At 51.3% G+C, this 18,294-nt stretch overlaps 1 protein-coding gene across 1 annotated transcript in view; it reads left to right on the forward strand.

Moving 5' to 3' along the window:
* The window catches only part of rapgef1b (Rap guanine nucleotide exchange factor (GEF) 1b), a 65,998-nt gene that overhangs the window by 31,511 nt on the left and 16,193 nt on the right, over positions 1-18,294 (forward strand). Inside the window, exons 2-11 of the mRNA XM_061261924.1 lie at positions 911-1,053; positions 1,512-1,690; positions 2,011-2,097; positions 3,352-3,508; positions 4,166-4,254; positions 4,375-4,527; positions 6,927-7,050; positions 7,166-7,346; positions 12,517-13,023; positions 16,889-17,073. Coding sequence (XP_061117908.1) covers positions 911-1,053; positions 1,512-1,690; positions 2,011-2,097; positions 3,352-3,508; positions 4,166-4,254; positions 4,375-4,527; positions 6,927-7,050; positions 7,166-7,346; positions 12,517-13,023; positions 16,889-17,073 — 1,805 coding nt within the window. The remainder of the gene's footprint in view (positions 1-910; positions 1,054-1,511; positions 1,691-2,010; positions 2,098-3,351; positions 3,509-4,165; positions 4,255-4,374; positions 4,528-6,926; positions 7,051-7,165; positions 7,347-12,516; positions 13,024-16,888; positions 17,074-18,294) is intronic.

Here is an 18,294-nt window from a genome sequence, read left to right on the forward strand (position 1 = left end):
AAATCCATCTGAATCAATTTATCGGTTCAAAGGGCAACAAACGGATCCACTCGATGCAATGTGCAAAAATCGATCCAAATTATGTCCGAATAATTTTTTAAGCCTCCATAATCTTATGCCATGCTCTGTATCACTCACACTGTCGGCATCATTGTTTATGTTTCCGATCTGCCCACTAGTGCCGTTTCCTCCGGTGAAATGTGAATGTAGTGTCACTGTCCTGTCCAGTCTGGCCCTTCTCTACTGACCTCTCTCGTTGCTATAACAACGCATTGCTGCCCACAGAACTGCCGCTCACAGGATTTCTTTCGTTTTTCGCACCATTCTCTGCAAACCCTAGAGACCGTTGTGCGTGAAAATCAATCCACCAACAATTATTCCACGGTCAAAGTCATTTGGTCTGAGAAACGGCTGAACCTCTTGGCCATGTCTGCATGCTTGCATGCATTTAGTTGCTGCCACATGATTGGCTGATTTAAATATTTGCATTAACAAGCTGGTGTGCAGGTCTACCTTAAGTGCTCACTGAGTGCGTATATTAATTTCTTACTGTATGAGTATTGGATCGTATCGTAGCGAAAGGTTTACAGCCCTCAGAAACTACCCTCGCATTTCCACCGGTTCGAATTATCAGGATGATTGGAAAAAAATAAAATAAAATAAAGAAATATATATATATTATGAAAATTTCATTTTCAGTTTTTTCAGTGTGTGTACTCTGCAATTGGTCTCTTAATTTATCCATGCGAGTGCCTCGTTACACATTAAATGTCATAATGCTATATGACCCCTTTTGGAAGGTTCTTTGAATCGGCTTGACATCTGCTCATAGTATGGTGCACCTCTTATACCTCTCCCTCTCTCCCCCTCTCTCTCTCTCCCCCTCTCTCTCTCTCCCTCTCTCTCACAGACTCCCAGCGCTCCCACCTTTCCTCCTTCACCATGAAGCTAATGGACAAGTTCCACTCCCCCAAAATCAAGCGGACGCCCTCCAAGAGGAAGCAGCTGCAGCCAGAACCGGCCGTCAAGACCGCAGAGAAACCTGTCAATAAGGTGTGTGCATCGTGGGAAACTGAGTTTCCTATCGCCTAGGCCGTCCAGCTCCCCCCGTTTGCTTATTTTGGTTTTTGCTCTTTTTTTTTTTTCCCTTCCCTGCTTTGTTTTTTTTTTTTTTTTCTTTTGACCATTGTCTGCCTGTGTGTTTCCCATGAGCCTTTTAGTCACTTCTGGCTGCAGGACAGGTGGACTGACGAAGCTCCCACCGAGGAATAATCAGGTCATGAATGGGAGAGCTGTACAGGGAGTGCCCTCGTTTCCTGAGTGGCCTCTGGTCTTTTTAATGGCTTTTGAGCGATTGTGCCCCAAGAAGTGCATTAGAACTGAATTAATTGAAAGAAAGCTGAATGCAATGGCAATGTGTTGTCCTTACTGCATTGTAAACACTTACAGTGCGGTAGACGAGTGTGAGGTTTCCAGAATGTTCTAACCCCCGAACCCGTGCTCGAGTGCAGAAGGTGAGCCGGCTGGAGGAGAACGAGAAGGAGGTGGTCAGCGCCTTGCGCTACTTCAAGACCATCGTGGACAAAATGGTGGTGGACCAGAAGGTTCTGGAGATGCTCCCGGGCTCCGCCAGCAAGGTGCTGGAGGCCATCCTGCCCCTGGTCCAGGTGGAGACGCGGATACAGCACAGGTGGGTCCCATCTCCACGTCTTATCTGGTGCCCCCATCTTGAGTGCTTTAAAACAGCAATAATTAGCCTGTATGTAATGTAAGTAAAATAGTAGTTTAAAACTACCAGTTTCTCTCTTCGTAACCATTCTAATATCAGTCCGAAGAGGCATATTTCTAAATGGATATTCACACAAAACAGGTATTGACCCAAGCACTGGCTGTTGGCTAAATGGCCGACTGCACACCGTTGCATGGCCAGCCACAGTACTTCAAGACTCATATAAAAATGTTTTACATAAAAATGATGTCAATGGAACAATTTAATCCCTCCCCCCCCAGCAACAGCCCAAGCTGGCTACTTTTCTCACCTGCCTGGCAACCCAAAACATTTGGGGCACCCTGTGACAAACATTTTCCTTGTGCCCGGTAAGCCCCACCGATGCTACGCATACAACGAAGTCCTTTGTGTGGAATTGAGCAACGCTTGGGGGCTGCCGAGAGATTGCCTGGATTTGTCGCGTTTTTTGTGCATAACGCGGGCGGTGAAGGTTGCCCTCGCGGGACAGGCCAGTTGAGCTGACGCCGTCGCACCCCCGCGGGGCGGGAGGCGGGTTTTGGGAATGAGCAGAACGCAGCGCTGCAGCGGGGGGCTGGCCCAGGTGCCTCGGCCCTGGGAAAGGGAGGCTGGCTGTGCTCGGCTGTTCCCGCGGCCCGATGCAGGGGCGGCGTGTCTGAGCAGGCCAGGATCCTCCGCTCCTGCCCCAAACCCAGCCCTGCTTGCAGGAAAGCTCCACGTCCTGTGACGAGAACCACACATTCCTTTTCCCCTCTCATGCGGGCTGAGTGCTTTTTTTTTTTTTCTCCTTTCCTTTCTCCTAAAAAAAGAAGTGATGATTGTTTGATGGGTGAAAGGGAATGAAGGATGGCTGTTCTCTCTTTCGAGCCGCCGCTGTACGCTTTTAAACGCATTGTTCCCCCCAAATTTGCCTAAATGGCACCAGAAGTGGTTCTTCCATGAAAATGCCTGAACAGCTGGTCTTCTGTCGTACTGTTGTGAGAATATGTAAATGGAATAACCTGTTTAGTACCTCTAGCAGTTTGGGATATCGGTCATACCAAGTCAGTTTTTGTCATGTTATCATTGTGTAGTAAAACTTACTAGTTAAGTAATCATATAATTAAATGTTATACATGACTGATTGTAAAAAAAATTGTGAATCCTGTGCTAATTGTAACCTGTCCTAGTGCTTAACCTAGAAATGTTTTGCATAATTACTAGGTGGCTACATTTACTGTAGCAAGCTGTGTCCCCACTAAAAGAAACATCTCTGAGTAGGCATACTTATGTGTGTTTTATTTATATTATTTATAATAATATTTTCTTTGAATGTACAGTGGTTTCAGAAAGTATTCGGACCCCTTTACCTTTTGCACACTTTGTTGTAGATTACATTTTAAATTGATACATTTGCCCATAAATCTACACACAATAACCCATAAGGACAGAGTGAAAGGATGTTTTTTTTTAGACATTTCAGCGAACATATTAAAAATGAAAAACTGAATTCTTAAACACACACACGCACTCAGTGTATTGGTACCCCCTGCAGTGGCTCATAATGAAGTGGGGTTTGTCCCCCTGAGGGCCAAACTCAGAGTCCCCTCTGTCCGCTTTGCCAGCTCTGCAGTGTCGTCCTGCCACAACCGCGTGTACCAGAGCCTGGCCAACCTCATCCGCTGGTCCGACCAGGTCATGCTGGAGGGAGTCAACCTGGAGGACAAGGAGACCATCCTAGCGGTCACCACGGTCATAAAAGCGGTGCTGGATGGCGTGAAGGTACATTACATTTACATTATTGGCATTTGGTAGACTCTCTTATCCAGAGCGACGTACAGTTGATTAGACTAAGCAGGAGACAATCCTCCCCTGGAGCGATGCAGGGTTAAGGGCCTTGCTCAAGGGCCCCAACGGCTGTGCGGATCTTATTGTGGCTACACCGGGATTAGAACCGCCAACCTCGGTTGTCTCAGTCCTTTACCGTAACCACTGCGCTACCGCCCGCCCCAAGGTAGTGACAGAAGAGTCTTCACCGCTCACCGTGTTGGTCACACGTGTCACTGTTGCTTTGTTTGAGAAGCAACACATTAGACAGTGCTCTGGGCCTAGAATACCTGCTGCCCTGAATGACCTTGTGTGCATGCTCAGTCTGTTAGTGCTTCCGCTGTAGAAAAATATAATAAACAAATAAAATAAAAAATGACACTATTTGAAGAAAAAAAAATAATAAATAATATTTTATTATTCTTATTTATACATGATATCATGTGTATATTATCTATATGTCATATGCATTTGCATACACATATGTTCTATATTTACTGACTTTTATGTGGACTACTCATGGTGTAACGTGGTTAGGAATGGCAAGCAGCTTTAAGCCCTTTGATTCTGCTCTTGTTCTGGGTGTGAGCTGTGTTTGGGATCTGTTTGCAGGAGCTGGTGAAACTCACCATCGAGAAGCAGGACCAGCCCTCGCCCACGTCCCCCGTGAAGCCGGCCCCTCCGGTGGCCCCGCCCGAAAGGTGAGTCCCTGGACACGGGGGCAGAGTAACCGCTTAATTTAAATTCCCCCCAAAAAAATAACCCCTACTGTTCAGAGGGTCTGGGCCCTAAGTCTTCCACTGCCTGTCCCCCCTCCACAGCACCGCGGAGCTGCCCCTCAACGAGAGGGAGAAGGAGATCCTGAACAAGACCACGCCCATGGCCCAGTCCCCCGAGAACCCTCCGGACGCTGCGGACGAGGACGTGGCCCCGCCCAAGCCCCCGCTGCCGGGGGCCAAGGCTTCTGAGCTCAGGTGAGGGAGGGGGGGGGTGATGAGGCCTTCGTCCGGTGTCTCACTTCTGGGCTCCCCGTGAGAGGAGCTTCTCCCTGTGGCCCTGGGGCCTGTAAAACACCGCCTTCTTTTAAAGGCTAACCATGTAGATAGAAAAAATGATAATAAACACCCATGTGAAAACATTCATCGGCGTTTCTTACTGCTTATAGAACTTCCAGAAGATTGTACTGATGTGTATTCTCAGGTACCAGAGATGTTAGTTGTTTAGATGTACATGGTACGGTTGCTGGCTATAGAAGACTGTGCTCCAGCCAGATTGCACTGAACTGGCCATGTTTTCATTGTTAGTGTAGTGGCGGCTCCTGATTTACTGCACGCTCTAGCCGAGCACCGACGCTTAGTCAAATTAGGTCCTGACAGAATGCAGAAGTGCGATTCACTGGTCAGGTGTGCTTTTGGCTTAGGAAGCTCTTTTCTCAGAAAGTTCTTCTTTTTTTTTTTTTAAACCTTTTTTTTAAAATATTGTCGGCAAGTTGCGTGAGAAGCTGCTGACGAAATACAACCCTATGTGGTTCCCCCCCTCCCCCCCGAGGGGATCGTAAAGGGAACCTAAACAAAGCAGCAGACTGGAGGATGTGTGAGAGACTGCTGACCGGCCTGGGGGAGATGGCTCAGCCCTGGGTTTACTGGGCCTGTCGTTGCCATCAGTGACGCTCCGTGCTGCACTGCCCCTCTGTCTTCCCCGTCCCGTCAGAGAGCGGTATATAACGCTCTGACACCTGTACAACATGTCCGCTCTTCCTCATCTCTGGTGAGCTCGTTCAGCGTGTCCCAGTCGCTCCACGTCTTTCTTCAGGGCTTTGCTTGCAAAGAAGCGAAACCAATAAACAAAAAAAAAAAAAAAACCCCGCCTAAGCCGCTCGTAAGTTTAACATCTTTTTTGTGAGCGCTCTTAAACGGAACACCAAAAATGTCAGGCGATATATAAATAGCGCGGTGCTTTAGTAAGCCAGCGTTTCCGAGGGCGTAGTTTCGAGCGTGGGCGTCACGAACGGAGGCTCGCTTCCTCTTCCTGTTCCGCCCCCCCCGCGGGCCTCGCTGAGGCAGCGTTCAGGACCGCAGTGCCCCGGCGTGCCCCCAGGGCCCTGTCGCTCACTCAGCCCCGTCTGCAGCTGGACCCAAACACAGGCTCAAATCAGACCCAAACACAGGCTCAAATCAGCCCCAAACACAGGCTCAAATCAGACCCAAACACAGGCGCAAATCAGACCCAAACACAGGCTCAAATCAGACCCAAACACAGGCTCAAATCAGACCCAAACACAGGCTCAAATCAGACCCAAACACAGGCGCAAATCAGACCCAAACACAGGCTCAAATCAGACCCAAACACAGGCTCAAATCAGCCCCAAACACAGGCTCAAATCAGACCCAAACACAGGCTCGAATCAGACCCAAACACAGGCGCAAATCAGACCCAAACACAGGCTCAAATCAGACCCAAACACAGGCTCGAATCAGACCCAAACACAGGCTCAAATCAGCCCCAAACACAGGCTCAAATCAGACCCAAACACAGGCTCGAATCAGACCCAAACACAGGCTCAAATCAGACCCAAACACAGGCTCAAATCAGACCCAAACACAGGCTCAAATCAGCCCCAAACACAGGCTCAAATCAGACCCAAACACAGGCTCGAATCAGACCCAAACACAGGCTCAAATCAGCCCCAAACACAGTCACGAATCTGGTCTCCTCTTCTGCTCTCTCTCCTCATGCTGGGGCATTGTCGCTCGCCCCCGCAGCCCCGCTCCCAGCTCGGCGCGCAGAGGAAAGCGCAGTAGCGGGAGAACTACGTTTCCCATGATGCCCGCTGCTCCCCCCGCCCGTGGGTCATCGCCGGTGGCCGGTGTGCATTGTGACATCACTCAACCCCTCCCCCACCGCACCGCCACGCCACTTGGGGCTCCCTGATTGGTGGAGAACAATGCCGTGCATACCTGTGCTTCCCTGACTGGTGCCCCTCTGTAGTAGCCGCCCTGCGGAACACGACTGGCCAGGGAGGGAGGGGGGGAGTGTGCGTGTTTGACCTCTGACCCCTGAGAGCTCTCCCCTGGCGTGCATCTTCCCTGCGGTGCCGTGGGGGACACAGCCTCGTACCTGGCCTCGGGCTGAGAGCTCGGGAGAGGAGGAAACGTCGGTGACGCAGCGCTGCGCTCCTGGCCCAGGAATGCCGGGATTGCTGCGTGCTGCTCCAGACTCCTGGTGCTCCTTTGTGCCCTTATATGAGGAGGAATGAATCCTGCCTGTTTACTTCTGCCCTCGCGCGCGCGCCTGGGGCTGACGTCAGGGCCCGACCGCTACGCGTCTGTGTCCGTTCTGATGGAGTGCGTGCGCTCTCCCCGTCTCTCCGCAGCCCCCCTCCCGCCCTGCCCCCGAAGAAGCGGCAGTCGGCCCCGTCCCCCACCCGCGTCGCCGTGGTCGCCCCCATGAGCCGGGCCACCAGCGGGTCCAGTCTTCCCCTCAGCATCAGCAAGCAGGTACCAGCTCCCCCCCCCCGCGTGTGTCCGTGTGTCACTGCTTATTGTGTCCGAGCGACCTCGCCGCATGTCACGTGTGCCTGACCCCACGCCGTCTTTGTTTCCGTGACGACAGGAGTGCGAGACGGAGTTCCTGCAGCGGCGCTTCTCCGGCGGGAGCCACTCGTACGGAGGGGAGTCTCCCCGCCTCTCGCCCTGCAACAGCATGGGCAAGCTCAGCAAGTCTGACGAGCAGCTGTCCTCCCTGGAGCAGGACAGCGGACAGTGCTCCCGCAACACCAGCTGTGAGACCCTGGGTAAGGCCCACCTCACCCCCACCCCCACCCGCACACCTGCACCTGCACCTGCACGCGCACACACACACACACACACACACACACACACACACACACACACACACACACACACACACACACACACACACGCACGCTCGCCTGTCTCATTTCACATGCACACACACGCACACGGACACACACGCTCGCCTGTCTCATTCCACACGCACACACGCACACACACACACACACTCGCCCGTCTCATTTCACACGCACACACCCTCGCTCTCTCCATCACGTACGCTCTCTCTCAGGGTCTCACCTCCCGCTCTTCCTGTTCGAGCTGACACACACGTGCTTAGCTCACGTGTCCACTTAGAAAGACTTGTCAACTTCAATGCGAACGTGCGCGCGGAATCGTTGCGACTTCAGCATCCGCGTTCACCCACCCACCCACACACCCGCGCACCTTCTCTGACCTCTCCCGGTGTGTTTGTTCTCCCCCGGGGGCCTGGTTGCCCTTGTTGCTGCTCTGCAGAGCCGTGCCACCTGCGCCTCGCACTGTGTGAGCCTCAGAGAAACCGGTCCTGCAGTCAGCAGGCTGAACCCCGGCAGGCTCGAATCAGACCCAAACGCAGGCTCAAATCAGACCCAAACACAGGCTCCAATCAGACCCAAACACAGGCTCAAATCAGACCCAAACACAGTCACGAATCAGACCCAAACACAGGCTCAAATCAGACCCAAACACAGTCACGAATCAGACCCAAACACAGGCTCAAATCAGACCCAAACACAGTCACGAATCAGACCCAAACACAGGCTCAAATCAGACCCAAACACAGTCACGAATCAGACCCAAACACAGGCTCAAATCAGACCCAAACACAGGCTCAAATCAGACCCAAACACAGGCTCAAATCGGACCCAAACACAGGCTCAAATCAGACCCAAACACAGTCACGAATCAGACCCAAACACAGGCGCAAATCAGACCCAAACACAGGCTCAAATCAGACCCAAACACAGGCTCAAATCAGACCCAAACACAGTCACGAATCAGACCCAAACACAGGCGCAAATCAGACCCAAACACAGGCTCAAATCAGACACAAACACAGGCTCAAATCAGACCCAAACACAGGCTCAAATCAGACCCAAACAAAGGCTCAAATCAGACCCAAACACAGGCGCAAATCAGACCCAAACACAGGCTCAAATCAGACCCAAACACAGGCTCAAATCAGACCCAAACACAGGCTCAAATCAGACCCAAACACAGGCTCAAATCAGACCCAAACACAGGCTCAAATCAGACCCAAACACAGGCTCAAATCAGACCCAAACACAGGCTCAAATCAGACCCAAACACAGGCTCAAATCAGACCCAAACACAGGCTCAAATCTGACCCAAACACAGGCTCAAATCAGACACAAACACAGGCTCAAATCAGACACAAACACAGGCTCAAATCAGACCCAAACACAGGCTCAAATCAGACCCAAACACAGGCTCAAATCAGACCCAAACACAGTCACAATGTGCCTCTGTGTGTGAACACTGAGGCCCTGAGAAAACGGGCACTCTGGCCTCTTCCCCGCCCATCACTCCATAGTGCTGGATACACTTACCGGAATATTCTAGAGCTGGTCTGATTATAGGGACCCAACAGATTTTTCGTTAAAGGGCTTTTTGTTTAATAATGGCATGATTTCATAAAGGAATATGGAACAGGCGCCAGTGTTGTGTCATTAATATTGGCATAGTTTGGGGATATGCTCGGGCCAAAGAACGCCCCACCCCCAGTACCCATGCCAATATTCCTGATGTGTCCGTCCACAGATATCCTTATAGGCTCAGAAGAGTATGACAACTTTCATTTACACAAAGTTAAAAAAAGTTAAATACAAAACTTCAATAGAGCTGTATCCTTCCACAATGTAAAGTTTTCTGTTTAATAAGCCACAGGAATTCAATTTCTCACCTTTCTCGTTGTGCATTCCAGCAGATTCGTATTCGTTTAGCGCCGAGTTGTTTTGTGAAAAGCTTTTTCCGATTCTCATCGCACCAATAATTAAAACACCCAGGCAGCTGACTCGGAATATCAAGTCATTGAGTGGAGGAGGCCTGATTTAAATTCTCCCCCATGCCCCACACATTAAAATTTCTATATTTTTTTATGATGGTAGACTGCTTACAATGTTTCGATATCTACAATGTCTTTTTTAGTGGAAGGTGCAATGATATGGGGGTGATTTATGAACTTTCCATTCAGCCATGCTATAGGAAGGCTCGTTGGCCAATCATCCTCCTGTACAATTCCTGTGTTTCAGACAGGCTTTAATTTGCCTGATACTGTATGCTTTTGGTGTAATGGTGTCGTAGTCTTTTGTATTTATACAGTATCCAACAGAGACGATTAATGGCAGTACTGTGTGGCGTCGGGTACCTCCGTTTGCCTGTTATTATGTGGATTTGAATTGTCTGTGAAAATGACAGTCTCTAATGAAAGCACTTCTGAGAATAAGCAGATCTGTTGGCGCAATAGCAGCTCTGTTTGAGTAAGCTCCCAGTCTGTATCCCTGGTGCACCATGGGAAAGAGGTCCCCTGCCACAGTAAAAGTGCGAGGAGCTCCCAGCATGCCTGGCGTGGTGGGGATGAGAGGTGTGAGCCAAACAAGTCTGTTAATGACTAAAATCTTTCTTTAAACTTTTTTTGTATCGCTACTTTTCAGATTAGCATTTTCAGCATTGGCTTTTGTTTTGCACCTTTATAAATGCTCGTCAAGAACACTTTCACTGTAGGTGAGGTACCTCACCCATGTAGTGGAGCCCCTAACAGCTTTGAACAATAAGGAAAAGCTTGAACAGGATCAAAGTGCATGTTTTTAGCTGATTGCTGCGGGACTGAAGAGTGCAGGTTTGTAGAAGTACATCTGCTGTGATTGTGTTATCTCATGAGCATGTCCACACACTGCATACACACACATGCTGCATACACACACTGCATACACACGCGCTGCATACACACACTGCATACACACACATGCTGCATACAGGCACACACCACACACACACACACATACACGCTGCATACACACACACTACACACACACTACACACGCTGTGTATATATACATGCACACTACACATGCTGCATACACACACTGCATACACACATGCTGCATACAGGCACACACTGCACACAGGCACACACTACACACGGCACACACACGCTGCATACACACACTACACACACTGCATACACTCACTGCATACATGCACACTACACATGCTGCATACACACGTTGCATACACGCACACTACACACACTGCATACACACTGCATACATGCACACTACACACTCTGTATACATGCACACTGCACACGCAGCATACATACACATGCACACTCTACACACGCTGCATATTCACACGCTACATACACACACACTACACACATGCTGCATACACACGCTGCATACACGTACACACTACACAAGCTGCATACACGCACACTGCGTAAACACGCGCTGCATAAACACACTACACACGCTGCATACACACATGCTGCATACACGCACACACTACACAAGCTGCATACACACACGCTGCATACACACACACGCTGCATACACACACGCTGCATACACGCACACGCTGCATACACGCACACACTACACACGCTGCATACACACACGCTGCATACACACACATGCTGCATACACTGCTCTGGAGGCTTTGGCCTGTCCACCACATGCAGTTGTGTCCCTTGTGGAGGGACCGGCGGAGCGCTCTGACTTTGCGACTTCTCGCCTGCCCTCTTTCAAACCTCCTCAAGTCCGCAAGAAAATCTGCTGAGGAGCGAGGAGGTGTAGGTGTGGAAGAGCTTCCTGCCTCCTCCACTGCAGCCTTCCATAGACTGCTTTTCTGCCCAACAAGTCAACAAGCCATGAAAGAAAAATGAATGAGTGCTTCCTTTAGTCCCGGGTCAGGAGAGAGGCGATGGAACGGGGGCACTTCCTGTGTCAGCCTGAGGCCGGAGTCAAGGGGGGAGTGAGCGGTTGTCACGGAAACCGAGCCAGTGCAGAAATCATTCCGTGGGCCTGAATGAGGAAGGAACGCCGTGTCTTCCCTCTCGGGGGCTGAAAGGAGCTTCTGTGTGTGCGAACGAGAACGCAGGAAACACAACGACATACATGACTGTGTCTCTTTTCAGAATGCTTTCTCAGGGTTTGTGAAAGCTACTGCTTCATTACTGGTTGAAAGAAAATGATAATAATCCATAAGCCGTGCGTATTATTGAATGTTGGGTTGTAGCGGCATAATTATTGTGGGCCGCATCTGTTAGCAGCTGGGTCCTACTGGTAGAGCTGGTGAAAAGGTATGTTTTTGTACAGTTCAGCTGGGGTCCCTTTCTCAGTGGAGCAGTCTCTGTAGGAGACTCTGTGTGAGACTAGCTTGAGGTGTCCTTTTCCCTTAGATCTTCTCCATCACTCACTTCAAAAGGAGAGAAATTAATCCTTAAATCACCCCTTTATGGCCACATTATTCGGTATTAAACTGCAGGAGCGTTTGCAGACAGTGCTGGATTTAGTCATCGTACGCACACACAGCTTGGCTTTCGCCTTTGTTGTTGTCAGCGCGGCAGGATGTTTGGTGTTTGTGTCTGAAGTTCTCCGTCTCTTCGTCAGTCACAGTGCATGTGAGGGTTTTAAATGTGCTGTTAAACCTGGCAGTGGTGATTCATGTGTTTGTGCACAGGGTGCTGTATGGTAGCAATGCTACTAAGCTTCACACTTGAGCTTTTAGCCTCGTCCACACCAAGAACTGTAACTTTAACGATAACTATAGATATATTGTTATTCTGACTGCAGCGGAGTCCACACCACAACTTTAACGACAGCGACGGTGGCATACGTTATTGTTGGGAACACTTTCAGAGCAATTTTCTTTTCAGACGCATGAACGATAAGACAGCCAATCAAAATCCATCCGAATTTACCGGGTGTCAGATTATAGAGAGAGTATTTTACCGAATGTTATCGTTGAGCAGTGAGGATGCTCAAGTCGTTACGGTTATAGTTACCGTTCTAGTTTTTCTGGATGAGGTGTGGTTCCTGCACTCCGTGTCTGATGACAGCGCCTGTCCATCCCTCTCTCCCTCCCTCCCTCCCTCCCTCCCTTCTGCAGACAACACGGAGAGCTACGACCCGGACTACGACTTCCTGCACCAGGACCTGTCGTGCCTGGAGCACATGCCCTCCGCGCAGGTGGGCTGCCTGAGCCCCCTGCCCGAGTCCCACAGCGAGTCCCCCTCCCCCGGCCCCGGGCAGCAGCCCCTGCCCCCGCGCTTCAGCGCCCCCTGCCCCCCGGGCGGCGCCGAATACTGGGGCCCCCAGGGGCCCCTCCCGCTGCCCCCGCACTCCTCCCGCCTCAGCGCCCCGCCCGCCCTGCCGCAGAAGAAGCGGCGCAGCGCCCAGGCGCCCTTCTTCCCCGCGTCCTACGAGCGGCTGCCCTCCCACTACGACAACATCTCCGAGGAGGACCTGCCGCCCGTGCCGCCCTTCCCCCTCTTCACGCCCATCTCCCCCATGCCCCAGAGCAACGGCGGGGCCTTCGCCGCCGAATTCATCGCCTGCGAGGGCGCCGACTTCCCCCAGAGCCCCCCGCCCCTCCCCGAGAAGAAGAGCCGACACAGTGAGTGCTGCCGCGGGGCCCGGGGAGGGGCCAGGGGGGAGGGGAGAGGGGCGGGACAGAGGGAGGGGATTTAGGGTTGGGATAGGGGAAAGGGGGAGTGGCTTTGAGAGGTGGATGGATGGGAAAGGGGGAGTGATTTTGGGAGAGTCAGAGGGGACACCCTGGGCTTTTGGGAGAGTCAGAGGGGACATGAGGAGGGCCTTTGGGAGAGACAGAGGGGGACATGGGGAGGGGCTTTGGGAGAGACAGAGGGGGACATGGGGAGGGGCTTTGGGAGAGACAGGGGGGGACATGGGGAGGGGCTTTGGGAGAGACAGGGGGGGACATGGGGAGGGGCTTTGGGAGAGACAGAGGGGAACATGGGGAGGGGCTTTGGGAGAGACAGAGGGGAACATGGGGAGGGGCTTTGGGAGAGACAGAGCGGAACATGAGGAGGGGCTTTGGGAGAGACAGAGGGGAACATGAGGAGGGGCTTTGGGAGAGACAGAGGGGAACATGAGGAGGGGCTTTGGGAGAGACAGAGGGAACATGGGGAGGGGCTTTGGGAGAGACAGAGGGAACATGGGGAGGGGCTTTGGGAGAGACAGAGGGAACATGGGGAGGGGCTTTGGGAGAGACAGAGGGGAACATGAGGAGGGGCTTTGGGAGAGACAGAGGGGAACATGAGGAGGGGCTTTGGGAGAGACAGAGGGGAACATGAGGAGGGGCTTTGGGAGAGACAGAGGGGAACATGAGGAGGGGCTTTGGGAGAGACAGAGGGGAACATGAGGAGGGGCTTTGGGAGAGACAGAGGGAACATGGGGAGGGGCTTTGGGAGAGGCAGAGGGGGACATGGGGAGGGGCTTTGGGAGAGGCAGAGGGGGACATGGGGAGGGGCTTTGGGGGAGACAGAGGGGGACATGGGGAGTGGTTTGGTTAAAAAGTGTCTGTAAGACTCTGTGACTTTGGTTAGAGCTTGGTGTACAGACTGGTGGGGCCTGAGAGATCGTGTCCTGAGGAGCAGTGGGGCTCTGGGAGTGCACCGTGGAGGGGCAGAGAGAACAGGCTGCTCCACATCCACAGCTGGCTCTGCTGTAACTCCAGGGGGGATTAGGTCATGTGGAAGCGCGGCTCGCTCTGTGCGTCGCGCCGGGGCCAGGGCCCCCACACGGCCGTCCCCCGGCACACAGGAAGTGAAGCTCTCCGAGCTCAGAGCCACGCTGCGGAGGGGAGGGGCCCCCCGATGATGTCATGTGTTGTCAAACTCACGGCCTTCAGAGGAATTCGGCAGGGCGGGGCGAATGCCCGGGCTTGTTGGGTGCTGCTCACACTACGAGGTTTCCCAACACGACACCACACACACCTGACTGGAAGACCCGGAAAACACCCACAATGTAGAAACCTATACATTGCCCCTGGCGATCTTTGCGTCGACTTATCTTGATACTCGATATCATTTACATCTACAGCTAGCTAAAGTTGATACGCGTGATATGGAGTGCAGAATTGCATTTTTTGTGGATCTCATGCCGCAGTGACTCATGGGTAACGGGTTTGCTCAATCGCCAGGTTGCTATATTACGAAGAGTCAGACCAGACTGATGTGGACCGCGCAGTAGCTTAAACAACATGTTATTACTAGCCGGCTAGTCTAAACAGCCTTACAGTACGGCTGCTCATCACCGCGCTCATGACGCATAGAGCAGCACTTCGTAGGAAAAAAGAGAAGAAAAAAAGAAGCGTATTGTATAAACCTTGAGTTGGGTTGTTTTCCAGGCCACAATTTCATTTAGCACTGTGCTTCACGGCACAGTTTTGTTTGGGCTCAAAGCTGCTTTCTGTGTACTTGGATAACGGCAGTACACACAGACTGATTACGCAAGTCCGCTCTCCATCACTCATTTTAGTTCAATTATTCCACAAGTTGCCGGAGGGGATGAATTTCATTTGGAGTATTAATTTTCAAGCCTTCCTGTTAATACGCATTTCATAGAGCAGATGTTAGCGGCTCATTCGATAAAGAGATCAGTGTACTTTTCTCAGCGCTGTTAGTACTGCTCACATTCCCCTGGTGTGTGTGCATAGCAGTGCCGTGGATAAACGCTGGAGGAATTCTCCTCTACTTATCCATCTTTAAAGGCCCGGAATGTATGTTTTTGCTTATACTTTACCCTGAATTTATTTGTAATCGTGATCTTCTTAATTCAGCATTACTGTCACGATGCGGTCTGAACATTACCCAGATTATTTGTCAACTGGGTCGAGGCTGGCTTTCTGTCTGCTGGGCTAAAACGGTCTTACAGCGCTTTGTGCATAAGGAGCAAGTCACACCCCCTTAATTAGGCTGCCACGCTGACAGGAAACAATTGGGAGACAACAAATATTTGCTTTTTAAATCTGTTAATTACATGCTTGGTGTCGCAATCCAGTGGTAATGTGGCGGAAAGCCTCCTTGCAAATGCTGAACCTAAGCTTTCCTCATGTCTTTGAGCCAGGGCTTGTGCTAATCGGGGTTTGGAAGCACGTGTATGAGCAGGTTAATGTCCTCTGAGGCTTTGCTACTGTGTTGTGCCTGTAAAAAGTGTTGACTGTGTGTTGACCTCGCTCTGGAATCCTGTGACTTTCCTTCATAAGGGATGGTTTACTGTGTTGTGTTGATTGAATGTCCACTAGGAAATGGGAGTCTGATTGTGCTGTGTGTGTGTGTGTGTGTGTGTGTGTGTGTGTGTGTGTGTGTGTGTGTGTGTGTGTGTGTGTGTGTGTGTGTGTGTGTGTGTGTGTGTGTGTGTGTGTGTGTGTGTGTGTGTGTGTGTGTCTGTGCTGACTGTGCTCTGTGTGTGCGTGTGAGCTGACTGCTGTGTGTTGGGGGTCTGCTGACTGTGCTGTGTGTTTGGGTGTCTGTGCTGACTGTGCTGTGTGTTTGGGTGTCTATGCTGACTGTGCTTTGTGTTGGGGAGTCTGCTGACTGATGTCTGTGTGTGAGTCTGTGCTGACTTTGCTGTGTGTTGGGGAGTCTGTGCTCACTGTGCCGTGTGTTTGGAAGTCTGTGCTGACAGTGCTGTGTCTTAGGAAGTCTGTGCTGACTGTGCTGTGTGTTGGGGAGTCTGTGCTGACTGTGCTGTGTGTTGGGGAGTCTGTGCTGACTGATGTGCGTTGGGGTGTGTCTGTGCTGACTGTGCTGTGTGTGTGTGTGTGTGTGTGTGTGTGTGTGTGTGTGTGTGTGTGTGTGCGCTGACTGTGCTGTGTGTGTGTATGTGTGTGTCTGTGCTGACTGTGCTGTGCTGTGTGTGTGTTTGTGCTGACTGTGCTGTGTGTGTGTCTGTGCTGACTGTGCTGTGTGTGTGTGTGTGTGCTGACTGTGCTGTGTGTGTGTGTGTATGTGTGTGTGTCTGTGCTGACTGTGCTGTGTGTGTGTGTGTGTGTATGTGTGTGTGTCTGTGCTGACTGTGCTGTGTGTGTGTGTCTGCTGACAGTGCTGTGTGTGTGTGTGTCTGTGCTGACTGTGCTGTGAGTGTCTGTGCTGACCGTGCTGTGTGCGTGTGAGTCTGTGCTGACTGTGCTGTGTGTGTGTGTGTGTCTGTGCTGACTGTGCTGTGTGTGTGTGTGTGTGCTGACTGTGCTGTGTGTGTGTCTGTGCTGACTGTGCTGTGTGTGTGTGTGTGTGTGTCTGTGCTGACTGTGCTGTGTGTGTGAGGCTGTGCTGACCGTGCTGTGTGTGTCTGTGCTGACTGTGCTGTGTGTGTGTCTGTGCTGACTGTGCTGTGTGTGTGTGTGTGTCTGTGCTGACTGTGCTGTGTGTGTGTGTCTGTGCTGACCGTGCTGTGTGTGTCTGTGCTGACTGTGCTGTGTGTGTGTGTGTCTGTGCTGACGGCGCTGTGTGCTCCAGTCCTGCAGTACATGCAGTTTGTGGAGGATTACTCGGAGCCCCAGCCCTCCGTGTTCTACCAGACGCCGCAGAGCGAGAGCATCTACGAGCAGCGCAACAAGCGCTTCCAGGAAGTGTACGGCTTCAACGAGTCCTTCTGCAGCACGGAGTCGCCCCCCGCCCTGCCGCCCAAGCAGAGACAGCTGGTGAGTGATCCACAGCGCCCCCCGGAGGCGGCTGCGCGCAGTCCGCGACACGGCAGCACGCACCGCCTACCCGCAAACACACGGCTCTCTGATGCTCCCCGGCCTCCATCGATGACGCGCAGGTACAACCGGAACGAGACCCAACACCCGTCGGTTCACAGGCCCCGTGACAAACTTTTTTTAAAAAGTCTGCCGCTGCCGTAAACTTTGCCCAATGTTTACGGATATAGCGGCGGTTTGATGTGCTGCGGTTGTTTGTGTCACAATCGGGGGTGCTTCTTTAAATAGTCGCGGCCCGTCGCAGAGCCAAGCCTGGCTGCTTTGTTCCTTTGTGTTCAGAGCGGCGCTTCAGCGAGCCTTATTCACTCACCTCTCCTCTTCAAAGCCAGCGTTGCTTGTGCTCTTCACCGGAGCGCAGTGCGCGTGTGAATAAAACCTTTAGACTCTGTATATCACTTAAACTATGTGCATAATTTGCATGCTCCACTCCCAGCATGCAAGAACATTTATAGAATCGACTGCGTTACAGTATGTGCCTCGAAACCTCAAAAGTGTTCATATGGGACAAATCCCAGCATGTTCGGCAAAGTCTGAGCTAAAACTTCACCCTGGACTTTTTTTTTAGGGCATCGTTTTAACGCGCATTTTGTTGGCCAGGTTGGTTGCAAAAGAAATGTGAATGGCAAACATGACGGGTGCTTTGTTAAATATGAAATTACTCGTTACTCACCACGGCCCTGGTGCTGAACATGAGTGTAATCCGTGAAGAAGTGTTTGATGGAGAAACTAGTTTTTAACAATTTCAAATTAATGCATGAATTGGAACTGAATTGGTGTCTTGCTTTGGGGCGACTTCAGATATGAAGGCCCCTCACTTTAAAACTGCTATCGGGGGAGTTAACAGAGCTGCAAAGAATTGAATTGAGTGTTCGTATTATTGATGTGTGGAGCGTCCGACTCTATCCATGTTCAGCACTTCAGGATTCATTTTTAATTAGATTTCTTCTTCGCTCCACACACGTTTTCTGACCGTAATCTGTGTCAGTATGTTTAAGTTCTTCATTCGATGGGGTTTAATCCTATGGTGTTTGAAGAATATGGCTTCTGCATTTCCTCTCAGAAACACTACCCTTAAGCCCGTAATAGGATATACGGGATTTGCAGTCTTGCGCGCTTCAGAGAATTTAATCTGCCAGAAGCATGAAAAAATTATAGCAAAAA

The sequence above is a fragment of the Conger conger genome, chromosome 12 (genome assembly GCF_963514075.1).
Source record: "Conger conger chromosome 12, fConCon1.1, whole genome shotgun sequence".
In the NCBI taxonomy this organism is placed as follows: domain Eukaryota; kingdom Metazoa; phylum Chordata; class Actinopteri; order Anguilliformes; family Congridae; genus Conger; species Conger conger.